Raw genomic sequence first — 27244 nt, forward strand, 5'->3', positions numbered from 1 at the left:
GAGAAGATGACAACTGATGACAGCGATATTTCTATAACCATCAGACTGCACAGGCCAGCTGTTTCCAGCTGATTCCAGACATTAAGTGAGTCAGACTGTGTGGCAGAGCCATACTGGTGACATGGACAACAAGCAGAAAAGAAAAGAGTAAAACTGAGTAGAACAAATATCATTAATGGAGGTGAGGATGTTAACATTCTAACCTTTATTGCACTAAAAGTAACCTTTGAAGGCGAGCATGTCAAAGTTTGAACGCAGCATTATTTTTATCTCAATATTTTTCTGAAATACAAACTAGTCTCAGTTTGTTTCAATTTCAATTCAGTTTCAAAGCCTTTATTTTAAAATTAGGCTGAAGGAGCAAAGAATAATTCAGAAACTGCTGATACAAAGATCATTATACACACCAGAGCATCGGAGGCCACTGTGTTTGCAGGCAGCTGTAGAAGCAGTAATACTGCTGCATGCAGATAATGGACTGTTAGCATTTGCAATGCAGTTTAGGTTTGAAATGGCTAATTTCTCTGCTGGTGCAGGTCCAAAGTAGGGAAGAGTCTCCACAGCATCACCACATTTAAGCTCCTGACAGATGGTGTTTCCATTGTTAGTGTCTTTGAGAGCATCCTCGCACACAGGGATCCACTTCCCCTCATACTCCACCTCTACGTTTCCAAAGCATTTGTAACTGGGAATGCTAAATCTGGGCTTGACACTACCTGCAAGAAAACAAAACAAAAATAATAATACCATATATTTATAATAGTCTTATTTTATTTTTAATTAGAATTTTAAGCAACAAGAACTATCATCATCTTAGTGTAAAGAATTTCAGTCTGATAGCTTCAGAAAGATTTATATTTGCTTCTTTAACACAAATGAGCGTAATTATGAAAAATAGTATTTAAAAAGATATTTTTAAAACATTTGAAGGAACATTTAAAAACAGACTTATGTCTTTTTGTTTGTTTTTTACATTCTGTTATCCTGTAACTTAGTGACTGAAGAATCAACAAACCAATAAAACTGGCACTTTTCTCCAAAGGGTCCAAATCAGTTGAAAATGAAACTTTTTAAAAAGCAAGTTATGCCATTTATTATATGTTTGTAATATAAAATTACTTTTAAAAAACAATTACCTGAGCAAACAACATAGGCTGGTTTTTGTTTACAGGAGTTATCATTGTCCTGGTTTTTGACAAAGATGCTCTGTGTCAGGTCAGTAGTCTGATTTGTCGGGTGTAAACTCTTAAAGAGGATATCACCATCTTTGGGACTGTTGTGGGCTTTTATGGGCGTCCCACAGTTCAGCTTTTCACACAGCTTCACAGACTTGTCTTCTGTCCAGGTGTCTGCACACATATCTCCTTCCTTCTCTTCTACACGAATCCTGACTTTTCCCCAGCAGCTGTTCGTCAACCTCATCTTAATATTTCCTGTTGTGAAATGAAAAAGTTAAATTTAAGAGGAAACTAGTATCAGCAGATATTTCACAACTTCTTAGACCAAGCTAGGTTTCAGAAAAAATAGAAAATAGTAGAAATTTGATTGAGAGAAAACAAGGAGGTGAATGTAATCTATGGACATTAAAAGGTAAAGTCTGTTATAAGTAAATTGTCTCTTCTTGATAAATGTGACACAATAAATCAATTCCATAATGACCTTATTCTTAGTTTTATACTTTAACTCCTTCATATTTCACATTACCTGAACAGTTCACATAAGCAGTAGAATTATGGTGGTCAGGAGGCAGAGGTGTAGTTTGGTTACACTCAAAAAGAGACTTTTTTCTGGATGAGCAGCTAAAAGAGTTTTTCCAAACTTTATTAATCATATCAGCCTTAGAATTGAAAGAAAACCTGGAAGCGTTCCCACAATGCATCTGCTGACACACTGTGTCTGCAGACTCTTGGTTCCATGTCTCTTTAGACCCAGAGAGCCAGTAGATTTCTCTGCCATGCTCTATCCCCACGTGACCAGAACAGGTTCCACTTAAAAACACCACCTTGTGACCTGATGGACACAAAGAGAGAAACATGATATACAGTAAGTGGCTGTGCAGGTCGTCTACCTGTTGAAAGGTCAGTGGTTCACAAAGACATAGACACAAAAATAGGAATTAAGTGATGTCTTGTGACTGGGTTAATTGGGCTTGTAGTAAAAAGTGCTTTGACTTTAAAATGCTGAATGTGTTTGCTGATAGCTGAGCAGAATAATGATTCTCTACTACTTTCAGCAAAACACACTCTGGGTGCTCTAAAGGAGTAGAAAAGCATTATATATATGTATGAGCACCAGCTAGTTTTTGTTTGCAGCGTAGGTGCTGCATTCTGGACCAGCTAAACACGAGCTAAAGAGGACCGAGAGGTGCATGTGACAAGTGAGTCACAGTACTCAAGATGACAGAAAATTAAAGCGTGCAATAAAAGTTCCACAATGCTAAGTGTCAGTAAGGGTCTGAAATTTGTGATGTTTCCTAATTAAATGAGAGAAATAGACTGGGTGAGCGTTGAGATGTGAGATTCAAATTTCAAATCAGTACCAAAAATGATACGAAGGCTCTTAAATGATGATTCGGTTTTACTGTAACAACTGACAACTTCAGATTTTTTTGAATTAAGGTGAAGGAAATTTAAAGACATTAAAAGCAATGAAGAATGCTTGTTATTTATTCCTGTTGTCTTACTATTTCATCAGTTGTCATCTCTTTGTTATCACTCTATAAAATCATTTTATTTACACAGCAGTCAGAAGGGTAGCTAAACTTCAAAAGTGTAAAACTTTAAGTTGATGCAGGATCATAATGTCATTTCTGTGTGCAGAGTGTGTTATTTATATCATTCAGATCCTGTTGGTTACATCATGTTTTGTGAACTTTTTATTTCTCTTGTCTGTCTCAGAATGGAGGACGATGGTACCTTACAAAAAGGCCTGTAGTGGAACAGTGTTGGTTCACTGGAGACAGGGACTCAGTGCTGTTTCCAGAGAAAACTTCAATGAAACTGAGAAGGAAAAGCTTTGCCAGGATATGGACTGTGGTGGATACCAATCAACAAATGAAATCCACCCCCAAACAATTGAAATAGATTCTTTTTGGAACAAAAGCTTCAGCTGTGGTGAAAATCCAGGAAGCATTTGGGAATGTGAAAATAAAACCACACCCTCAAGGAAGGAGCCCGTCTTTATTAAATGCAAAAGTAAGATTTATATCAGCAGGACTGATCTTAAAGAGAAGATTAACTGATCATTTCTACCTCAGTGCTTTATGTCTTTATCAATACTTGACTGCAGTGTTTATTGCTTTCCTTCCCAGAGGAGCCCAATGTCAGCATTTCACAGGACTGCCATGGGGAAGTGAGGATAGATGGCGTTCCAGTGTGTGCTAGTAACTGGGATCTATCCTACGCACACAAAGTTTGCCAAGAAAAGCTTTGTGGCAATGCTGTCTTCATTGAATCCAAAGCTCCATCAAAGGGTTCAGGTAACATTTACCATGTCAGCTGTGAAAAGTACCATTCCATCATTGGCAAGTGCAGGAGGACTAAAGGAAAGTGTGACACAAATGTGGTGTTCATTACTTGTAGTGGTAAGTGTGAGTCCATACACCTCTCTTTCCATAAACTCATCCCTATATACAGTACATACATGAATGTCCTCTCTTAATTCTGGTGGTATTTAAATTTATTATCTTGGGGTAATTTTTAGGTATTTATTTTATAAAACAGAAGATTATTTCTTTAAAATAAAAATGACATTGTCAAGCTCATTATAAGATAGTGAAGCTACAAATAATTTGCATTGCAAACCATGACACTTATAGTCTGGCAGGTTCTGTCTAGAAATCTGAGTTATTTGTTGAAATTTTCTAAAAATAAATATGTGGAACACATGTTTTACACTCCAACTTTAATAAATGTAGAGTGATGACAGGTGCTTGCTTTGCTCCTAGTGATTTTGCTAAAGCTAAGGTGACCATCTCTAACATCATATTTGCCAGACGTGGATGAGCTTGTTTCCTTCTTTAAACACAGTTTCTTTGCTTTTACAGAAAGTGTAAAGTTCCGCACGACTGAAAAACATGGAGGTGTCCTTTATGTCAATTATCGAGATAAGTGGGAAAGAGTATGTCCATTTAGGGCGGAAGAGAAAGAGTATGTCCAAAACTTAACGGCAAAGCTCTGTGAAGAAATTAATAATGAGACCCATAGCGGCTCTACGGAGATCAAACAGGTAAATCTTTACATTTTACGTCTTGAATCGGTCACTGATTTGTCTCATATTCTACAAACCAAAATCATGGACAGTTTCCTGGCTCTGTGTCTCTGTCACAAACTGAAAGCAGGGACTCAAGCGCAGAGCAGGTTGACGTATCAGAACACGATTTATTTACACACCAGTGCAATACTATATACAGTGACGGGGGAAAGTCCAGGATTCCAAGGGATAGGGGAAGGCTCTCTCTCTCTCTCTCACGCTCGCTCACGTCCTTACATCCGGCTCACACACGTCCGTACCGCGGGGAGGTCACAGGTCCGGGAAGATAAACTGGAATAGGGAAGGGAGAAATCACTCACAAATCACGAAGGTAGGGCGTAAAGGTATAAGACCAAAAGAAAGACTAACGTCAGTAGCTCAATCATCCAGCGATGAGAGGATCTGTGACCCAGCCTCAAATAGTAGATCGTAATCAGCTGATCGCCATCAGCTGATCGCCAACAGCTGTGTGAGCCAAGGGTGGGAGCCAGCTGTGAGCTCCGCCCAGGCAGAGAGGTAGGGGAGAGAGAGAAAAAACAAAAACACAAGTGTAGCCCTGTGAGGCCGGCTGGGCAGGCACAGGGACCATGACAGTCTCAGCTTAATGAAGACTGGAATCTCACATTTTAAATATTTAGGTTTATAAAATGGAAAGAAATGCATGAGACTTGTATCTGAATAAACACAACCAAATGTTTGAAACTTTCTGGACACTTTGCTGACACAAAGTTTGCAGAAATATAAAAGAAATTGAATGTCCCAATACTTTTGGTCTGGACTTCTAGTGACTTCTGCTGTGTGTTGCTTCAGTCCGGCCTGTTTTTTACTGCCAGAGAAATTTCAGTGTTTTTTATTCTGGCTGTATCTCTAAATGTGAAAAAGTTTAAATTTGATTCAAGGTCAACTTAGAAACAACACTGGAGTTCACTGATGTTACCATGGACGTCAAGTACGCCATCAAACAACGTTCCTGTGGAAAAGTTTCTTCAGCTACAATATTTTGTGAAGGTAAGAGAAAACCATGAATCCATCAATCAATTACTTGTTTTTGACAGAAAGACACTTTTTGTATTCTGTAACTCTGAGCTGACTTACTTTGATCAGTGTGATACAGATAAATTATGACTGAAACTCACTGTGACTGAATCCAGAAAAAATAATAAACTGGCTGTGTGTGATTTCAGGCTATGAAAAATGGACTCCCACACCACCACCGCTGCCACCACTTTCCTCTATATCCATAGCACCTATTATCATGGGTGTGAGATTTCTTCTTGTAGTGATCTTGACTTTTGTATTTGTACGATTTTGTGTCAAGAGAGCCAGGAGCTCCAGAGCTTCATGTGAGTATATTTATTACACAACTTACACACATGGCTTGTCTCACTTTTAATTGAAAACCTTAAAAAGTGTAAAGATCCCGATTGAACATGAGATCATCCTTTATATTCCAAGTTTAAAACCAAAAAGGGTGTTGCAGACTGCCACAAGAGGGCAGTCTTTACAGGCATTTCAAATATCACCATCACTGCTTCTGACTGAACGAGCAGCCCATCAGCTCAACCAAACATTGCTTGATTGAAAATGTAAATACAGAAGAGAAAAATTAAGCACACCTGTTCTTGTGCTGTGTTTTTCCTGCTCTTGTGCTCCTTGTTACCTCACTGGTACATTAGCACTGTGCATTGGTGAGACAGCTGTTGTTATGTACTGTATGAGTAAATGTGAAATGCTGTAACCTTTCAGTAAGAATGCTGCCTGGGAAAGAACTGGAGTTTGAAGGTGGGAAACATGAAGATGTCATTGACAAAGAAAATGAGATGGAAGACTTCAGTTGTACTGGTGAGTCATTAAGTCTCTCATTTGTTTTTTCTTGTCTTTTTTTCCCTAAACAAATCTTTAGCTTAGTGTCATTTACATACTGTACATCATTAAGATCATATTTTAGTTTGGAAATATAAAAAGCAGTAACACCTTTAACACTTTTTTACTTTACACTGATAATTTTACTTATCATTAGAGATATTATTTGAACAAATTATTATTATTATTTTTGCTTTTGTAAGTTATTTCTACCTAATTGATTTGCATCAAGAACTTCAGTCTCTCTGCTCATAAAAAACAAAACCTCACCTTCTGATGTTGTCTCCTTGTGCACTGCTACTGCTGCTCCCTGCTGACCATTCGAAGACATACACTTTCAATTTAACCAAAATTTGAACAGAGATATAACACAGATGCAAATGCAAAATTCTCGTATCATTGGTGATGAGAGTTAGGTGTCTGGATACAAAGACCGGCGTTTGTAGTCCAGAGTGTCAAAACCCCAGAAATCGTCAGGAGCATGACCATGAACAGCGCTTATTTGATTGATTCAAAATATGTCAAAAGTGAAAACAATCTGCCAGCCAATCAGCCACCATGTTTCCACTCACAGTCCAGTGAAAATGCAAATATTTTAAGCTGTAAACACACAGCTTTCTCTCGCCAGATGTGCCTCATTGCAAAGCAGCACTTTTTAACATAATGCAGTCTAAGTCTGTGATAATAATCTTAAAGTAGAATTACCACCTTTGACACTGTCACAAAATGAAAATGTATACAATTCCCATTTATTAAGATGTTCTTCTGTGCCAGAGTTCTTTTTATAAAACCATTTGCCTATCTTAGATTTATCTCAGATCGTTCCTATTAAACTGTCCTTTTCAGGATGTGAGGTTCAGTTGTCTTTGAAAAACAGTCACAGATCTGGCATGTGGGAGTTTTTTGGGAAATATTTGTTTTTTAAAAAGCCAACATGGTGTAAGTGTTCTCTTGCTATTTTTCATTCAGGAGCCAGATCAGAGGCTGAATTAATCTCAGGGAAGGATGATATTCAAGCAGATGAGACTCGACCTCTGACCTTTCCAGGCACTACTGCCATAAACATCAACACGCATAAAGGTGTCCATAATGAAAGCACTGGCGCTCTAAATTAGTTTGATCACAGTGTTTCCATTTTAATAACAGTAAATGGCAAATAAATTAAAATAAATAAGACTAATCAAAGTTTAACACGTGTCATCTGTTTTTCTTTGTGACAGATGGGGTGACCTATGAAGTGGAAAATCCAGTGGAGAGTTCTGACGACATCAGTACAATCCCTGGAACCACACAGACTACAGCAGAGGTCCATGACAGCCATAAATGACTTAAACACAGCAGCCCCAGGATTGGTGCGGAGGAATGAGGACTAAATGAAAAACGATATTAAAATCTTTAAATGCAATATACATTTAGTGAAATGGGTGAAGGAAAACTATATTTGATGCAAGAACTTGCTGTAAAAACAATAACAATCTCTCTTTTGATACTGTATGGCAAAAACTGTAAAATGCAAAATGTATAAAAGTGATAAGGTATTACTCTGAGTAAAATATAGTCTTTAAAGCATAAATATTCAATATCTTGCGGTTGTCGTCTTGTTATTTTCAGTGTGTCAGTAGATGGTCGTTGAGACACCAGAATCTCAGTTGTAGTAGTTCTAAGCTGGTCTGTTTAGTCTTCATCTTAAAGATGCTCAACTTTACAAATAAAAAAACTATTAGATTTCATTTATTATCTTTTGTGTTTATTTCTTCTCATGGTTGTAGCTTTTTTTCTGCAGCTAATTTAGGGCTAATTTTCACAGTCATGACAACTGTTCACAGAACACATTTTTCTAATAAAATAAATCCAAAAATAAATTATACTTACTTTTTCTGTATTCCAGCCTCTGTAACTTTGATCTAGTAACATTTGCTGTAATATTTACACCTCTGATGAAATCTCACAAATGTTAGCTTTATTTTGATACCAAGATTGTTTAAACAGAGTTTGTAATTGCAGAAAAATACAGGCTCAGAAAGCCACTTGGGGAATAACAGGCTAGTCAGCATTAGCATGCCATTTGAAATCAGGATGAATTATGGGTGTATTGCTGACTAAAACTTACTAGCCAATATTACTGTTGAGCTGACATTACATTTTGTTCTTACCATGGGAAACTGGATAGATGAATACCGCTGACATAAAATGAGTGACATTTTTAGGTTTGCTCCTCTGTGTACATCTAATGCCTGAGAGATAAGCTGTTTCATCAACAAGACGTTTTGAGAGTCACTGAAGTTCTGAAACTGAAACAACGTTCTCTATTATGACTTAAGAATTTATGCCAATGGTCAAAATTAGAGCAGGTGCTTACTACAAATGTTAACCCGAGTCAGGCCATCGTTGAGGCACTGACAGACCGGCTTGTGCAGCTTTTATAAGACTGACAGACCTACTAAGGCCTCGGATGCTTGGTTAGGAGTTAGCCAAGGGCCACTGAGAAGAGAGCCAACGATACACCCAAAGGGACTAATTTGTAAGCAGTGCCCCTCATGTCATATGTAAACATCACAGCCAGCATCGCTGTTAGAGGCCTTGCTGAGGGATCATGGTGTAGGATTAAGTCTGCTGTGTAGCTGAAGCTGAAATAGATACAGCAGAGACATAGTGGTCCTCAAGTGATCCCGATGACAATTACAGAGTCTCAAGTGTCATATGTCCAGAGAAGGAACCAGTTGGGACTTAGAAGCCATATACACAGTGTTGTTTATTTGGAAATATAAAATGAGAAATCATGTTTCTTAACAATAGAAATCATGTCTGTCCACAGCCTGTTTGTTTGTTTGTTTTTATTATTGTTGTTTGGTTTACACACTTGTTACCTCCAAATCATGCTTATTGTAGATGCTGTCCACACACACACACACACACACAAACACATATGCACACACACACTTATTGGAATCAATGTTTTTAAAAATAGATACACCAAATGTAACTTCTCATAAAATTTCCACTCTAAAAATCTAATATGTAGAAAGAACAATAAACATAATAAAAAGTTTACTGCAAGTTCTGAAGTCTGCAGAATCACGAACTTGGTGTGATGCCTTGTTACATAGAACACACATGAAAATATTATTTTAATCTTCTTTTCATGTATGTGAGAAGCAGCACATACATGTGAAAAAGTGTAAGCCTCCTTTCATATTACCTACTGTTTTGAATATTTATCACAGTCACATGTTTCAGATCATCAAAAAATTTTAAGATTAGACAAACATAACCAAAGTAAATATAAAATGCAGTTTTTAAATGATGATTTCATAGATTAATGCAGAAAGGTTATCCAAACCTCCCTGGTCCTGTGTGAAAAAATTATTGCCCCTCTTGTTAAAGAGTTATTCACAGATGAATTAACTGTGAATAACTACATTTTTTTGGAAAGCTCAGTTCAGTTTGACACTCTGGTCTGATTACTGGTAGAATTGGTGAATCAAGTAATCAGTTAAATAGAACCTGACTGACAAAGTGAAACAGGCTAGAAGACCTCAAAAATCAACACATCATGCCACGATCTAAAATAACACCTGAGAAACAAAATCACTGACATCTGTCAGTCTGGAAAGGGTTACAAGCCATTTCTAAGGCTTTGGGACTCCAGCGATCCACAGTCAGGGTCATTATACACAAATAGGGAAAACCTGGAACAGTGGTGAGCTTCCCAGGAGTGACTAGCCGACCAAAATTACCTCAAGAGTGGAGCTAAAATTCATTCAGGAGGTCACAAAAGACCCCAGTGTGGCTGAATTATGAAAATTCTCCAAAGATGAGTGGCCCAAAATTCCTTCACAGCGCTGTAAAAGACTCATTGCTAGTTGTTGCAAATGCTTGATTGCAGTTGTTTCTATTAACGGTGGCCCAACCAGTTATTAACTAATAAACACCTTTCATTTAAAATGTGGATCTGAAAAAATAGGAAATTAGGAAGGGGGCAAAAACACACCACTCTACAGTCAGTGAGCCAAATTCCTCCACTGGCTTTGCTACTAATACACTGCCTGTATTAGTTTTTGAATGACAGGCCTGGAAGTGCACTTGGGTCCCAGAGTGAATTGAAAGAAGACCCTAGTTTGTGTACTGTCCTAAAAATATAGTAAAGTTGGAGTAGAGTTGGAAAAACACATTAAGGACTCGGGTCAGTCTGGTTCTTCCATCCTCAGATCCTGAAACATTCCAATCAGAAAGCAACACTGGTGTCCTGTGTACGTGAACAGCAACAGCAAGACATCTATCAGTGGAGAACAAGCTGCATGAGATTATACATGTAACCTTGTTAAAGAAAGGTCAATAAAGTATGGCAGATGGGGTACAAAAAATAACTCGTGAGGTCATGAATTTGATCTGTTTTATGTAACTGTGTGTATTTCAGCCGTGACCTGCAATCACAGCATTGTAAGATGGTGAAAGATGTCTATCTGTGAATGGTACTCATGACCAATCGTCACTGATCAGTGGTCATGACAATTTGCATATTAATGATCGTCAGTGGTGCTAGTTTCATTCATTATGCAGATTTACTGTGTATAAATTTGGGGAAACCTGCATTCAGCTGAGACTGAAGAAGAATGTTTCTCCCGCTGAAAACGCTGCGTCCAGATAACTAGAATCAACTTCTTGGGGTTTCTCTTTGTACATAAGACAGAAATAACCATATAACTACAGAACATATAATCATAAATTGTATATTTTTGCATGCTAGGTACACACACTTTTTTTTAAATGTTTAGTTTTTACATATAAGAACATAAAGAAAAATCATCTGGACTTCATCATTATTACACCATGTCATTGTTTATTTCACAGAAACTAAGTGAAAATACAAAAGCAGTGTATGAAAAACTAGAAGCACTCTGCTGCAACTGCGTTAATTGTTTTCTGTATGTCAGATTCTCATTGCTTCGGTTTCTCTGCAACCGTCTCTGTTCCCTCCTTTTTTTATTGTTTTGCATCTGTTTTCTCATTTTATGCTGTTTTTGTAGGAATCAAATATAAATTTCATAGATGAAGCTGTTGAGCAATTATTAGGTCATTTGTATTTCTGGTGGACGTAAATTCAAATAAAATTCAACTCTGTCCCTGCAGGCACAGTCTATGTGTTATACTACTCAAAACCTCAAATATACTGTATGTACTAGTGGTGCACGGTTTTAAGTCACGGATCGGATTTTTGGATCAGCAAAAAAAGAAAAAAGACATAAATTTAACATTTACTTATTGAATTATTTTTTGTCTGTTAAAAACATTCAACTCAACACTCATTCCACTCAATTATTAAAAAAAATATGGTGCAATATAGGGCAGTACAGGGCTTTGTATCTACCACTAAATTCAATTCAATTCATTTGTATTTATAAAGCACCAAATCACAACAACAGTTGCCTCAAGGTGCTTTTTATTGTAAATTAGACCCTACAATAATACATACCGCTCATTCTATCGCACTCTGCTATGATATAATGAGCTGTCACGGTCACGTAGCTTTCCATTGCTACACCCATTTGTAGTAGTTAAGGCAACAGAAGATGCCTGGGACAGTTCAGCCATAACTTTAAGCACCCCAATAGCTTTTGTAATAGCTTTTGTAATAGCTTTAGCCTGGTCAGATTGGGCAGCAAAGGGCTGCCTAAATACCGCAAACTCCTCTGCTCCACCACTTGGACCTAAATACCGCAAACTCCTCTGCTCCGCCACTTGGACCTAAATACCGCAAACTCCTCTGCTCCGCCACTTGGACCTAAATACCGCAAACTCCTCTGCTCCGCCACTTGAACCGCTAAGCTGGCCATAACTATCGCTTGACAGATCCACCACGCGCACCATACACATACTTTTTTTTCTTCTTTTTCGAATCTTCTGATCACGTGCATGCCGACCTGTGGAGTGGGATCAGTTCAGATTACGAATCAACCTTGATCCGTTGCACCACTAGTATGTACCATAAGGTACACATGTATTTTAACATACAGTCTGTATCATCCCATATACAAAAAAGACATTACCTTAAAAATAATTAGGTTGTATTGTTAACTTCTATTTAACTTAAATTTCTTTAGTAAGAGTAGCCTGAGCCAAGATAGGCAACATGAATCAGGAACCTCAAAGACTTGAGGAAAGCCCAGAGAAGCACAGGGAGAACATGCAAACTCAAAACACAGGGCCATCTTCTCCTGAGGCACCTCTGCCAATCACCACGCACCAACTTACTGTTACTATATAATTTTTTTATTAGTTAAATGCAACAAATACATGCAGAAAACTCCCGTTTTATTTTTTGTCTGTTTTGCGTACTAGCAGCAAGATGGTGCTGCTTCCTCACAGCAAGAAAGTTCTGGATTCACAGAGTCCTTTACCTCCATATCTGGTGGATTTCTTTAGTTTCCTTCCACAGTCTAAAGATGTTCCTGGTAGTTTTATTGATGATTTTCAGTTCAAATGTGAGATGGATATTTTGAATGGTCAGTAAGACAAGACATTTGCTAGTCTTAGGATGCTTTTACACAAGGACAAAGGCATCAGAATGATATTAAAGATCACTGCAAACCACACGTTGGCTTTGAGCTACATCATATATTTTTATTGTTTTTAAGCAATAAGGAGCTACAAAATCCAGAGAAATGCTGCTTTCTTTTTTCCCTTTTCCCCCGACTTTTACTGCTGATCATTAACCGGTACCTTCTTCAGCCAGTCCTTCTCCACATATGCTCTCACATCTCCCACTGAACACCTTTTTCCTGCATCCAGAGCCAGGAGTTTACCAAACATCTCCATGGCTACTGGAGTGAACCTTTTCCACAAAGGAGGGATGTCCTCCTCAGCGTTAGATCGATTTTCCATTCTCCACCAATCTGCAAACTCTTCGTAGAAGTCATCCGAGTCCACACAGCGCTCCCAGGGGAAGTAGCCTGTGAGGATGCAGAAGATAACCACGCCAAATGCCCAGGTATCCAGACTTGGCTCCACACTCAGAGGTGGAGCAGTCACCTCTTTCTGGCCCTCGGGCAGAGCTACAGAACAAAGTTCAGGGGCCATATAGGGAAGGATTCCTGTGATAAAACGTATCAGGGTTCCTCTCTTCTGGGCAAGTCCAAAGTCCGCCAGCTTCACCTGGCAGCAGAGATTGTCCAGCAGAAGAATATTTTCAGGCTTCACATCACGGTGGACCAAGCCATGGGTGTGGATGAACTCCAAAGCACTGGCGATCTGAAGGACACAGCGTTTTACTGAGGATTCTGGGATACCCACCTAGAGCAAATGAAATTGGAGATGGGCTTGTGACCCTGATATAGAAGCTGGATACAGTCGTTTTTAATATATTTCTAGTGCTCATCATTTCTTTCACCAAACATTAAACATCTAAATGTTTTCTTCTGATGAATGTGAGTTCAAGAAATTTGGAAAACCATTCATATTGGTTGTGAAAGGTTTAATTCAGTCAGCCTAAGTTCAAATTAACCCGGTCCGTTAGAATCTTTTAATTCTGTATATTTGATGGGTCTGCCTCTTAATGTTGTAAAATGTCCCAAGTTTATCTTAGGAAGATTTGAATACAGCCATGGCTTATGGACAGCGCTGAAGGGGTCGTCCCCAGATTTCCAGGGCCAACAGCAGAAATCTACTGATTTTCATTTTGATTGACTGTTTTTTTTTCTTTTTTTGATTGATTGAGATACAGTGAGATACATTTTCCTTTACATTCCTTTGGTGGCCAGAAGATACATCTTAAGTACGTTATTGTATCAACTCTGTCCCTGCAGAGGGACTCAAACATCTTTAGAAAACACACAGAAACACAGGAAACACACATAAACCCGTCAAATGCAGGGCCCTTTTCTCCTGAGGCAACACTGCTAACCACTGAGCCAATATGTTGGCTTACGACAAAATACCTGCAAAACTAATAATATTGCCATCAAATTCAACTGCACTCTGTGGTTCAATTCACAGTTGACGTCTTAACACACTAAAGTCAGATGGTGCACATGTGACAGTAAATTCAAGTAAATGCTTACATTACATTACAATCTTACAAACCCACTATTATGGCTCTAGTTGTAGTCTTATTTTGCAATTGTTTGACTCACTTTTGGTTGAATGACAGCAAAAAGGTCCCTTCCAATGATCAGCTCCTGGGCAAAGCAGTAATGCTCATTAGACTGGAAGGCAATGCCAAAAAGATCCACAATGCAGGGGTGGCAGGACAGGTGCAAGGAGATGCAGTACTCTCGCAGAAAGCCCTGCAGCTTAGTTGAAGTTTTGGGCATCACTTTCAATGCCATGGGAGTCCCTGCAGATCATTCATGTTTTTGTAATTAGTATCCCAGTTCATACACATGTTTGTGTTACTTTGTTAAACAGATAAATCAAACTGATGACAGTTGAATATGATAATTATTTAAGACACAACAACAGAGTATTTCCAAAACGTAGGCTAGCGTGTATGGGTCACCCCCATACACGCTAGCTGTTTCCAAATTGAGAACCTCCAGGCCTCAAGCCAGCCACCCTTTGCAACCCCATGCTATGCATTCAGGCTGTCTACTTTGTCTCCACTGACACCTTTATTGCTCCGCTTTGATTTGACTCAATTGCACTGGGTCATTCGGGTTTCATCATACATCTTATGTTTTCTTCAAGTAGCAGTTTTCCCAAATTTTTAACCTGAGGTTTCTTCACTAAAGCATTCTCTCTCTCAGTAGCTTTTATTTTATTTCAACCCACAGAGATGTCTGGCATGACAAAAAGAACAACTTTGGTGACTTTTGGTAGACTATAAATGACTACGTGTTTTTGGTCTTAAGTCTGTTGAATATATACTTTTCAGAAACATTATATGTCATCATATATTGCATCCTTTTGTGAGAATACAACAGCTAAGTGCAAATAAAAAACAATTTTCTGCCATGTATTAAGAAATGTTAAAACTCAGTATTTTTTTAATCAGATTCCTAACATTAAAGAAGGTAAATTCTGTAACTGATTTCTCCTGGGAAACAAAAGATTTTTATAACACTAATAGAAGGAAACCGGTTATACTCTTCTTTAAGAAGAATAAGTGCAGTCATACCTCTAAAGCGATGTGTAACCAGGAGCACTTTCCCATATTTCCCTCGTCCGATCTCTTTGATGACGTTGAAGTGTTCTTGGATTTCCAGGTGACTGAGGCTCTGTGCTGTCAGCTCCATCAACTCATCAATCAGGTTGCCATCAGGGAGGCCCAGCTCAATCATCTTTAGCCAAACATAAAGCAAAAACAAAGCAAGTGCTTTTTCAAATTTAAAATTGCTCTCCCATGAAAAAACAAACAATCAAAAAAACTCAGTCCCTTGTTTGTGCAAGCAGCTTGTTGCATGCCATCGAAATTTTGGTCAGAGCTGATGTGATAGAGCCACATAGGGTGTGTGCACAGCCATTAAATACTTTAAAAATATTAACTATGTTAAGATTTTGTTAAAGTTTGAAAAGATAAAAATACTGATTTAAATCCCAATTTAAGAACATAAATGAGCATATTAAACAAAAGTTTGACTCTGAATCTTTATCCATGGTTAAATCAAAAGCCAGAGCTGAAATTTTTAACCTGAGGTTTGAGACGCCAGCACAATATTCTGCAAGAAAAACCAAATCTACGATTTCAGGTGAAGTAAGAGTGCAGTTTTTTCAAGAAATGGCTCTTTTGTTTCTGAAAAACTTTAATTTCCAGTGTCAAATAAAATTTATACTATCATTCATACTATTAGGGGTTTTTTTGATCAAGAACATCTACCAATGCAGTCAGATGGTTGTTATTGATTTATTTTTTAAATCACACACATTGTTATACTTGCTATGCATGAGTAAAACTTTTGAATGACATTTACATTTTTCGACGAAAACAAAAAATGGGATTGCAGATTTTTTTTGTACCTGTTTTGTCAGTGGTTTGCCATCTTTAGCCATGATTATCATATTAACCATAATAAAATCTTACCTTTGCTCTTTACTGTTCTTGATAAAGTCACTGGAGTTTAAAAAATGGCAATCCAAACAGACACAAAAAATGCATAGGCTTAAACCACCATTCTTACAACTGACAAAATGCAGCTAATCAATATCCTGAACAAGTGCAGGTTAAATGTCTGTGCTGCCTGTCCTTCACTTTCGCTGCTGCTGCACGAGTGGACTTGAAAGCTTTTCGTTTCCCAGCATGCAGCTTTCAAATGCTGCGATGGGGTCAGTGCCCACTTTGACAGCTGATTACAAACTGCCACTGGGGAGGGCACGCCCACGTAAACACACATACACTATCACACTAAAACCAACTGCACATGTGCATGTAGTATAAATCTATGAAAAACACAAATTTAAACACATTTTCATAAACCTTACTCAATCCTTCTTTTAATGGAAAAAGCAAATGAAATTACAGTTTCAATATTTGTGGCTCTGTCACACACACACACACACATCCTAGCCCCAAACACACACACACAAACAGTGACTTTAGCCTTTTGACAAACCCCATGCAGAAACATGTTTCTTTGTGGTTGAATTAAAATCATCATAAATATAAGTATGGAAATAACCTGGAAATAATATTATTTTTTATTCTTTCCCAGTTACTCTGAAGCACATAAAACATTTCACCCAAATCTAGTTTTAATGGAGGAATGTAGCAAGTTGTGGATACTAGTACTTTTATATCTACCAGTTTTTGCCTGCTTCATACTTCACCAGTGTAGTTTAGATGAAAATATTCTTCTTAAACATATTAAACTCACTGACAGTTGTAAGTGCTTTAGAAAGTACCTTATTACAGGTTGAACTATACAAGAATAATAACAATATCTAAAGTGTATCTTCACTGACTGTAACTGTATCGAGGAAACTGAAATGAATGGACTTTTATTTAAGTATTTTTAGTGTGGTATTGCTACACTGACCTTTTGACTGGGATTTTTTACCACTTTACAAATGAGGCTGAGGTGTCTAAGTAAATATATCATATGACACATGGTTATGATACTCTGATTACATTGCAGATTGGACTCAGTGATCGGTATTTGGAAGAGAGAAAGCAGTTCGCTCTCGAGTTGCATGTTATTTTACTGTGCATGTTTAATGAATGTTGCCATACAGGGTTTGTTTTTACAGTAGCATGACTATAATGAGATTTTTCCTTCTGTACTACAGGAAATAACTAGAGCTGAATGTTGTCTGTGAAGGTTCTCAGTCATCCAGGTCAGCTTGCGTCAGCGTCTGGACTTCTTTAAGACTTCTTTAACTTAAAGAAGTCCAGACGCTTTTCTTTGCAAGCTCCTTTGACTAGAGCTGAATGTTGTAACTCTGAGTATGCTGAGTACTGTAACTCTATATTTTTAGGGATATAAACATCGTGTCCTGCAATAGGGGGTAAATGGCTGCCATGATATGAAGTCAGACATGTGAATTCAAACTAATACTTTGCAAAGTCATCACGTGTGTTCCTAATGTCAAATAAAACACTCCTGTCCTGGACAGTTCTGGTGGAATGGCCTATGTTTTTATTTTGTTGGCTGTCTGCTCCACAATTTTTCTTGCTAGATGAATTTGCACCTGAAATGTAATGAACACATTGATGGTTTTTAGAAAGTACTAATTTTGGTCAACACATGCCTTCATCTAGTGTGATCGTGTCAAGCACCTGTAAAGCTATCAGATGATTTGATTTTAGTGATCCTCTAATTTTCCATCTATCGTCATCAAAAGGATAACATTTTTATTTATGCATTGCTTTGGTATTAAACAGTGAATACTTTCTGGTAGAAAAGCCCAGCTCATAACCGGCATGCCTCACATTTTACCTGTCTGTACTCAATGTGCCAGGGTTGGTATGCATTTTTTTTAATCCTCCATTTTTAGACTTAGCTGACCAAATTGTGAATATTTGGTGTAGACTCTGCTTATTTGCAAACATCTACAATAATTGAACGGTCAAAATTGAGGAAACCTCTCAGTTGTTTCTTTTCTTTTCTTTTCTTTTTAAAAAAAACAAACAAACATTGTTAGCGTGCTATTCTGGGCATTACACACTAATACAACCCCAAAGAACTACTTGTTTGTCTACGCGATTCCTTGATTTGGTGTGCAAATATGCAGCTTTTCTTTCTTTTCTTTTGTTTTTTTGTTTTTGTTTGTTTTCTTAAATTTAATCAGTTTACAATAACTGACAGGTTTTTCATGTTTATTAAATTTTATATGGGCATAAAATAGCCTGTTAATCATCTGTTCTGTGTGCAGAGCCTACTCGTCAAAGCAGAGCTGATAATTATGATTATAAAGGATTTTTATTTTAATAATAAATGCGTTGATATATCTTTGAAATAAGCGTAGCCTTGGATGCATGTTGTTGAAACTTTCACGTGGAAGTGGGTCTTTAAGGGGAAGACAGCACCAGCCCGGTGGGAGGTTTACCATTGTGAGCCATGAATGCACTCAAGCTGTGGCACTTGAACAAACAAATCCTCAGGCTGTCATCTACAACCCAGTGATGTGTCTGTGGTGGTTTTGCTGCACCTGTGTCTCTGTGACTGTGTGTGTATGTGTTTGTTGCCCCGTGTCATGAACACTTAATCTGAGGGCACAGAGCATCCATGTAAACAGAACTAACAACACAAAGAAACAGATACATTGGCATGTTGGTCTCTGCAGGGCTGCGGTGGGATAATGAGGTGTCACTCACTACTAACCGATTCAAGCGGTTCACACCAGGACAGGAGGAATGGTAACTGAACGTAGTATTTAGCACTTTTCCATCTTACTTGTTTTACAAAGTACTTGTGCAAGCTTGTGTCATTTACCCTGTCACACAAAGTTTTACAGGGTTTTTTTGTTTTGTTGTTTTTGTAAGTACCATATGTGGACCTGATGAAACTATATATAGTGTATCTATTTTTTCACTTCTGTGGATTCCAAAAATATCCTGCTATGTTTGGCAGTAGTCAGCGAACATCATAGCAACGCTCTCTCGTCCTCAGTCACGCTGCCATCAGTGATTAAAGTTATGTAGTGGAGCATGTTTGAAGTTTATGATCATCATGTTACGCTGTCACCACTGACATGGAGTCATGTCATTTCTGGGATCTTTTTCATCCCAGGATGGTGCGCAGTAGTCTTCACGGCGCCAGACTGAATCCATATCACAGCTTCCTATCCCGTCTTTGATGCCCTCGTGTACTCACAAGAATTAAATTACAGAGCAGAGGAGTCTCACTTCTCAATATTCCTTTCACAGTTTGTAATTATTTCTAATAAAGATGTAGCCTTTAGCAATCATCACATGGATGCCAGTAGCACAGATGCCAGTAATATTACAGAGACTTTCAACAAAATATATGTTTTACCAGCAGGTAAAAATTATGCCACCACTATCATTACCAAATAAACTGCAGGAAAAATTCATATAGCCCACAGTTCTCTAAAGTCAGTGAAAATCTTTTAGGAACACATGGACATTTGGAGAATTCTGTTTATTTGCCATGTTGCACAGTCACACATGACTTCATACAAGATCACTTTCAGCCTTGTGATTCCAGAACTGAGAGCAGGTCTGGGATATGACTGGCTTTTGCTTAACAACCCAGCCTTGAAGTGGGTGAACTCTTTCACTCCATTAACAGTGAAGAACAGCTTGCAGCAGCAAGTCTGTCCAAATCAGCCGATAAGTTTATAAACTTTTAAACTCATCAGCTTCTCCCTTTGAAAGGTTTCATTTCACACATAGGAAAAATCCAAGTAAACTCCAAGTGAACCAAATTGCTTCCGAGTGTGATTACTGTGTATACATCTGCACAAACAAACTACACCAATAGGGAAAACAAACCAGAGTTTGATTTAAAGGGACGAAACACTGTAGGCCTGAAAGTACCCTTATTTAATCCTGTGAGCTCCCAGACATCATTGGCAGTGAAGGTTCCTGATGTTGGTTATCATTGTATGATCTTTACCTTACAGTATAAAGTATGTTGAGTTGACTGTTTTTGTGATATAAATACAATTAGCTCCATAAATATTTGGACAGAGACAACTTTTTAAAAAAATGTTTGTTCTGTACATTACCACAATGAATTTTAAATGAAACAACTCAGATGCAGTTGAGGTGCAGACTTTCAGCTTTAATTCAGTGGGTTGAACAATTAGAATGCATAAGAATGTGAGGAACTAAAGCATTTTAACACAACCCCTTCATTTCAGGGGGTCAGAAGTAATTGGAAAAATTAACTGAAAAAAAAATTCATTTCTAATACTTAGTTAAAATCTCTTTGTTGGCAATGACAGCCTTAATTCTTGAACTCATGGACATCACCAGATGCTGGGTTTCCTTCTTCTTAATGCTCTGCTGTTTGTTTGTGGGACTTTCTGTCTGAAGTTTAGTCTTAAACAAGTGAAATGCATGCTTGGCCATTCATGAATATTCCACTGCTTTGCTTTAATAAATTCCTGGGTTGCTTTGGCTTTATGTTTTGGGTCATTGTCTATCTGTATTATGAAGCGGCACCCCATCTGACTGCATTTAGATTGCCAGACAGTATGTCTCTGAACACCTGAGGATTCATTCAGCTGCTTCTGCCTTGTGTCACATCATCAATAAACAAATCATTAATAAGTCATGCGTGTCGAAGCCATCACACTGTCACTTTACAGATGATGTGATATTCTTTGGATCATTAGCTGTTCCACACCATCGCCATACATTTTTCTTTCCATCATTCTGGTAGAGGTTGATCTGGGTCTCTGTTCAAAGAATGTTTTTTCCAGCAGTGTGCAGGCTTTTTTGTCTCTCATGGACATCCAATATTGTAGCAATTTATTTATTGTAGCAATGGGTTTTCACAGCTTAAGTATGGCTAATTTCACCAGCAATTTGACAGCATTTTGTCTGTTCACAGCAAAATCTTCTAAACTGCAAATTGCATATTGCAGACACCACACCTCAAATCAATTTCAGGTCTTTTATTTGCTTCATTCCATTATATAACTATAACTGGAATATGTATCAGTTAACAGGTAAAACAACAAAAAACTGTCAGAGTCTAAACATATATGGACCTAAGTTGAAAACTTGTTGAAGTTGAAGATGTTAAACCCAAATCAGTGTTATTAGAACATTTGTTATTTTTTTTCATTACTTTTTGAGCATTATTTCCTTTATTGGATAGTGGAGCAGTGAAGATAGACAGAAAGACACACAATAAAGGGCTCATCAGTATCATGAGTGACATTTCACTTCTCTACCTTGCCAGCACCAATGCAGTAATAATATGACCTGATAAACATCATAAACCTGAAGGTAGCTACAGAAATGGATATTTCTGATAACTCTCTGTGGGTTCAAGAACTTCCAAATATTCTGAGGCAAATATAATTTAGAGAAGCTTTAATGAATCAGTAATTTAATCTATATTGTAACTTTGAAAACCCTGCAAAAACTGTGTTTTTTAAATGAGTGAAATTTTTTAAAATGTCTCAGAGTGACGCTGAAAAACTAGTTCATGCATTTATTACTTCCAGGCTGGACTACTGTAATTCATTATTATCAGGATGTCCAAAAAACTCACTGAAAAGCCTTCAGCTAATCCAAAATGCTGCAGCAAGAGTCCTGACAGGGACTAGAAAGAGAGAGCATATTTCTCCTGTTTTGGCTTCCCTTCATTGGCTTCCTGTTAAATCCAGAATTGAATTCAAAATCCTGCTCCTCACATACAAGGTCTTAAATAATCAGGCCCCATCTTATCTCAATGACCTTGTAGTACCATATCACCCTATTAGAGCACTTCGCTCTCGCTCTGCAGGCCTACTTGTTGTTCCTAGAGTATTTAAAAGTAGAATGGGAGGCAGAGCCTTCAGTTTTCAGGCCCCTCTTCTGTGGAACCAGCTTCCAGTTTGGATTCAGGAGACAGACACTATCTCTACTTTCAAGATTAGGCTTAAAACTTTCCTTTTTGCTAAAGCATATAGTTAGGGCTGGACCAGGTGACCCTGAATCCTCCCTTAGTTATGCTGCAATAGACGTAGGCTGCCGGGGGATTCCCATGATGCATTGAGTTTTTCCTTTCCAGTCACCTTTCTCACTCACTATGTATTAATAGACCTCTCTGCATTGAATCATATCTGTTATTAATCTCTGTCTCTCTTCCACAGCATGTCTTTTATCCTGTCTTCCTTCTCTCACCCCAACCGGTCGCAGCAGATGGCCCCGCCCCTCCCTGAGCCTGGTTCTGCCGGAGGTTTCTTCCTGTTAAAAGGGAGTTTTTCCTTCCCACTGTCGCCAAAGTGCTTGCTCATAGGGGGTCATATGATTGTTGGGTTTTTCTCTGTATCTATGAAGCGCCTTGAGGCGACCTTTTGTTGTGATTTGGCGCTATATAAATAAATTAATTGAATTGAATTGAATTGAATTGAATAAAAATAAATTTCTTCCTTAAATCTATTGTCACTTTTAGGTCAGAGTTGGTCCTCTGGTATATAAATAGATGTCAGGTGTTTTGCATATCCTACATAGCTGTTCTGAACAATAGCCAAACAGACTACCAGTGACATTTAGTACAAGGCCTCAGTGTTACAATCTAGAAATTTATCCCTGTGTAAAATTACATTAATGTGTCATCACTCCCAAATGTGTCACTCTTATCGCAGACCATATCTCACAGCTGTTCTCAACTGTGGCTTGGCCAGTAATGTGTGGCTGTGACTACAATCTTCCTGCATGCACGACTTTGCGTGTGTACATGATGTTTTCGTCATTTGGCTAGTTTAGACTTTCTTTTGTGGCTTAGCCTTTCTGTGCATGCATGGTGGTTTCACACACACTGCATCTAACATACATTAAAGTACAGACATGTTTGGTAAGCACCTGCTGTGGAAGAAGAGATTCACTAATAAACAGCAATGACTTTGGGCGTAGGACTTTTAGGCGTGAGAAATTGCAGCTCTGCAGTCCAACTCTTGGTGACAGATGGTTCGTGTTGTAACACAGTTGTTTATCGCTCTCTTTAGATCACAAACATGCACATACACCCACACACAGAGACACACAACTACACAAGACATTAAGAACATCCACAAACACGTTTTTAAATGCGGCTTTAACATTTCCAGCTGCTGCTTTTAAGTCCTGAACATTACACCTGCCAGAATGATCATTCAAGAAATACTACTTATACTGTTTTTCAAAACATACAAATTATATAACAAGCAGCACAGAGCAGTGGTGCAATGTTTCTGTGTGGAGCTTGCATGGTCTCCCCATGCTTGCCTCAGTTCTCTCCAGACACTCCAGCTTCATCCCACAGTTCAACAACATGTATTGGTAGGTTAACTGGCAATTCAGTCTCCAGTCTATAATAGATGGGAAACTGGTGTGCCCTACTTCTCACCCTAAACACCTAGGATAGGCTTCATCCATCCATCCATTTTATTTCATGGATGGATGTCAATGGAAATTGAAACAAATTTGTCCTTAATGCACAAATGGTGGCTGCAAATCAGCAGCCCAAGATAGCACCACTCATATCCACAGTGCTTTGGCTTTTATAGTGGGTGGGAGTGGTAGTGCTTTGTTCATACATTCTATTTATTGTGTAATTGGATGGTTAACTGTCTGTCTAACTCTTTGAAGTATAGTGTTAAAAAGGAAATTTTACCAAAATTGTACATGCCTCATTAACAGGTCTCGATTGGTAATCTGGCATACTGGGAATTTTCCCAGTGGGCTGATGCACTTTTGGGCCGACAGGCCAGCTTGAATGGCCGCTGTGCACCAGCAGCCCATTCAGTAATTTTCATTATTGACACTGGATTGTCCAATCAAATCTGCTAATGCTACCAGCCCCTCCCCTACCTTTACTGTGCACTTGTACACTGTGTAGGAAACGTTTGGTGTGGAAGAAGTGGCTAAAAGATAGAGCTGAGAAGCTGAGACAAAACAATACAAAGAAACTAAAAATATATACAGCAAAATGTGTCAAATTAACCGACATGTTAGCTGTCAGGGCTGTTGCACCATGAACAGTAGTACCTGCAACAACTAGTAACCAGGTCACAGTCACAGGATGCTGCTGCTAGTACCAACTGTGGAGAAGTGAGAAAGAGATGGAGGAAGCTGAAATTAACGTGGTAAGAAAATAGATGCAGGAACATAAGAATGAAGGAAGAGATGCAAGGATTAAACTAAAATGAATGGCTACTTTGACCAATGAGCCACTGCTAATATCTGTGTTCTATTATCACTAAAAGTTATCACTAAAAGGCAAACAGACAAAAACAGATTTCTGTGCCCAAAACTGATGTCATCTCTCGCACTAGTTCAGACACACAGAGGTCCCCAAACAAAACTGTAGATGGTGAAAAGCTTTGTCCAATTCACAAGAAAGCCCATCCTCTCTCAGTGTCCAGAGCATTTCGCATGAAAACACTGTTAGATAGGAAAACGTTCTTAAAAGAAAACGACTTTTGCTTCAGATGCTGTACCTCATCTTCACACATAGCAAAGAACTGTAAAGCCAAGGTACAGTGTTCTGAGTGCAACGATGAGAAGCACTTCATGGCTCTCCACCCAGGACCAGCTCCCTGGCTAAAAGAAACCGAACCGGCAGCAGATTCAATGGTGGCAGGGAGCCTGACACCATTGAATCAGAGGAGATAACTTCTAAATGCACTCAGGTTTGTGGTGTGAATGAAGCAGGCAGTTAATGTTCTAAAATCTGTCTCGTTAATGTCTACCCAGCAGGCCACCCACATCAAGTAGTAAGGCTTTATGCCATCCATGATGAACAAAGTAATAGATCACTAGTACGTCCTGAGTTCTTCGAGTTGTTTAATGACTGCGGCCCTAGTTCCCCTTACTCGCTTAAGACATGTGCAGGTACCAAAGAGACAATGGGTAGAAGAGCTACAGGTTATGTAGTGGCAGCTTTAGATGATTCAGTCCACATCCCACTGCCTAGCCTAATTGAGTGCAAAAATATCCCAAATGACAGAGACGCACCCAGTGCAGCTAGACACCACAGCCATCTAAAGTCAGTGGCTCACCTCATTCCTGCCTTGGACTCTAACGCCCCCATACTAATGCTTCTTGGACGGGATATCATTAGAGTTCACAAAGTCCGCAAACAGATAAGTGGCCCTAACAACGCACCCTATGCTCAAAAATTGGACCTAGGATGGGTCATAGTAGGAAACGTGTGTTTAGGTGACGTCCACAAAAGTCCTGCAGTAAGGACTCTGTTCACAAATGCAACTGAAAGGGGACGTCCCACAGCATTCGAGCCATGTCCTAATGTTTTCAACATAAAAGAGAAACATTGTGGGATACAAGTTCCACTCAACTTCAGCTCCCAGCTGGCAGACAGTGCTTGTGAACCTGATCATTTAGGATGTAATGTGTTCAAACAAACCAGAAACGACAACTACATCTCACCTTCCATCCAGGACAATGCCTTCTTAAAAATAATGGAGGAAGGACTAACAAAAGATACAGATAACCACAGGCCCTGAATTGCCTAATGTCTCTTCTTCGCATCTTTGAAAAGAAAAAAGAGATGAAGGAACATTTCATCACTTTCATGGACAAAATATTCATGCAAACATGCAGAGATTGCCCCTCCACTAAAAGAGGACGAGGAATGTTGGTATCTGCCACTATTTGGTGTCTACCATCCCCGTAAACCCACGCAGATCAGGGTCGTCTTCAACAGCAGCGCCAAGTATGAAGGCGTATCCCTGAATGACGTTCTGTTAACAGGACCAGATTTTAATAACTCATTGCTTGGGGTCCTAATACGCTTCAGAAAAGAAGCCGTTGCCTTCACAGTAGAGCTGGGCGATAGAACGATAACGATATGTATCGCGATATAACTTTTACTCGATAGAGAAATTAAGCTATCGCGATAGACCTCGCCGCTCTTGTCCTCTTAAAAAAAAAAAAAAAAAAAAAAAAGAGTGACAGACTGGCGACCTGTCCAGTCCTTCGCCCTATGACAGCTGGGATAGGCTCCAGCGCCCCCCGGACCCTGAAAAGGATAAGCGGAAGCGAATGGATGGATGGACCGAACCAATCACAGCCGCAGCGTCACGTCGCGTGACTTGTTACGTACAGCACAAGTGCCAAGCCGCACGTGTGTTTGTTTGGGAAGCAGCCAGCGGGTAATGGAGGAAATGAGTGTGCCGACTAGAAAAATCAACCGAGCGTGACCGAAGAGAAAACAGATGATGGTTCCAATGCCGGAGAGATTGTCGAACGGAAGAGCCATAGAAGTTCCGTAGTGTGAAGGTATTTCGGCTATTTCAAGTCTGACAAAAAACAGAGTAGCGTGCACTGTAAATTGTGCCGAAAGCAAGTCTGGAAATACAATAAACTGGTGCATGCGTCACACTGTGCGCCACGTTATTGTTTCGGTGAAATGAATTTCTACAATACTGTTACTGTTAATTCTACTCTCTGCAGTGTTTAAATGCTTACATATACACACAGTTACTGTCCGTCCACACATACGACTCGGTTCTGCTTCTATGCCCCAGCTTTGTTTACTTTTTCCCACCGAGGCTTCTAGACTTCTGATTGGCCAACATTTCTGCACGGTTAGGAATCTAGCGCCACCTGCTGCTTTGGCATGTTCATAGCAGCGTTTTCCTTCATTTCTGCCTTTATGTGTGGACGGGATTATTTTTTAAAACGAAAACGGAAAATCTCCGTTTTCAAAAATACCCGTGTACGTGTGGACTGTCAGCTGATGAGCGCTAATTCGTCATTCGGCTTTTGTCAGACTAAAGTAACTGTTAAAACTGTTTGAAAAGCTAAGCTATACAACAAGGAGAGATTGAGAATTTCCTTTTAGTTCTCAGTTTATTTGATATTGACAAAAGTTAGTCAGTTTTGTCTGTTCTTCTGTAAAACAAACTAAGATTTATTTTTAGAATTAATATTTTGTTTCTAAGTGGAATTGACAATTTAGTCTGTTTCGTTTGTTCTATTTTGAAACTTAAACGCTTTAGCGGCTGCCTTTTGTGTAGTTTGCAATATTTGCCTTTATTTATCTGAAAAAGTCTCATGTTCCTTAAGTACATCTAC

The 27244-nt window shown here is 38.7% G+C and overlaps 3 protein-coding genes across 4 annotated transcripts; 1 reads left to right on the forward strand and 2 right to left on the reverse strand.

Annotated features, from left to right (window-relative positions):
- Positions 1 to 407: 407 nt before the first annotated feature.
- LOC102289203 (scavenger receptor cysteine-rich type 1 protein M130) lies at positions 408 to 2102 on the reverse strand (the record flags this gene model as incomplete). Its single annotated transcript, XM_042214848.1, is given in 3 exon segments — positions 408 to 716; positions 1137 to 1433; positions 1705 to 2102. Coding segments are annotated over 3 exon segments (937 nt in total), but the record flags the coding sequence as incomplete, so codon positions are not given.
- Positions 2103 to 2699: 597 nt separating this feature from the next.
- Positions 2700 to 5360, forward strand: LOC121812492 (scavenger receptor cysteine-rich type 1 protein M130-like). The gene is made up of 5 exons (XM_042214847.1): positions 2700 to 3194; positions 3311 to 3583; positions 4046 to 4257; positions 5151 to 5259; positions 5356 to 5360. Exons 1-5 carry the CDS (start codon positions 2801 to 2803, stop codon positions 5358 to 5360), a joined length of 993 nt encoding a protein of 330 aa, XP_042070781.1. The 5' UTR covers positions 2700 to 2800.
- Positions 5361 to 12713: 7353 nt separating this feature from the next.
- si:dkey-8e10.3 (serine/threonine-protein kinase SBK1) lies at positions 12714 to 16358 on the reverse strand. 2 transcript variants are annotated; one of them, XM_005948760.3, is made up of 4 exons: positions 16130 to 16358; positions 15227 to 15389; positions 14244 to 14446; positions 12714 to 13362 (listed from the first exon to the last, which is right to left on the reverse strand). In XM_005948760.3, exons 2-4 carry the CDS (start codon positions 15387 to 15389, stop codon positions 12811 to 12813), a joined length of 918 nt encoding a protein of 305 aa, XP_005948822.1. In that variant the 5' UTR covers positions 16130 to 16358; the 3' UTR covers positions 12714 to 12810. The 2 variants fall into 2 exon arrangements, with proteins under 2 accessions (XP_005948822.1, XP_005948821.1); XM_005948759.3 differs by having other exon boundaries at positions 12714 to 13404.
- Positions 16359 to 27244: the final 10886 nt, after the last annotated feature.

The sequence above is a fragment of the Haplochromis burtoni genome, unplaced genomic scaffold (genome assembly GCF_018398535.1).
Source record: "Haplochromis burtoni strain Fernald_Lab_line unplaced genomic scaffold, NCSU_Asbu1 Contig_619, whole genome shotgun sequence".
Taxonomy (NCBI): Eukaryota; Metazoa; Chordata; class Actinopteri; order Cichliformes; family Cichlidae; genus Haplochromis; species Haplochromis burtoni.

What these genes read in the sequence shown, in the direction of transcription:
- LOC121812492 (XM_042214847.1), top strand. Translation starts at nt 2,801, where the DNA reads ATGTCATTTCTGTGTGCAGAGTGTGTTATTTATATCATTCAGATCCTG. An exon ending in CGTCTTTATTAAATGCAAAA is followed by an intron (nt 3,195 to 3,310) that starts GTAAGATTTATA and finishes TTTCCTTCCCAG; the next exon opens with AGGAGCCCAATGTCAGCATT. An exon ending in ACATTTTACGTCTTGAATCG is followed by an intron (nt 4,258 to 5,150) that starts GTCACTGATTTG and finishes ATTTGATTCAAG; the next exon opens with GTCAACTTAGAAACAACACT.
- si:dkey-8e10.3 (XM_005948759.3), bottom strand. Translation starts at nt 15,389, where the DNA reads ATGATTGAGCTGGGCCTCCCTGATGGCAACCTGATTGATGAGTTGATG. An exon ending in GGTTACACATCGCTTTAGAG is followed by an intron (nt 14,447 to 15,226) that starts GTATGACTGCAC and finishes AATGATCTGCAG; the next exon opens with GGACTCCCATGGCATTGAAA. An exon ending in TTGCTGTCATTCAACCAAAA is followed by an intron (nt 13,405 to 14,243) that starts GTGAGTCAAACA and finishes CATTTGCTCTAG; the next exon opens with GTGGGTATCCCAGAATCCTC.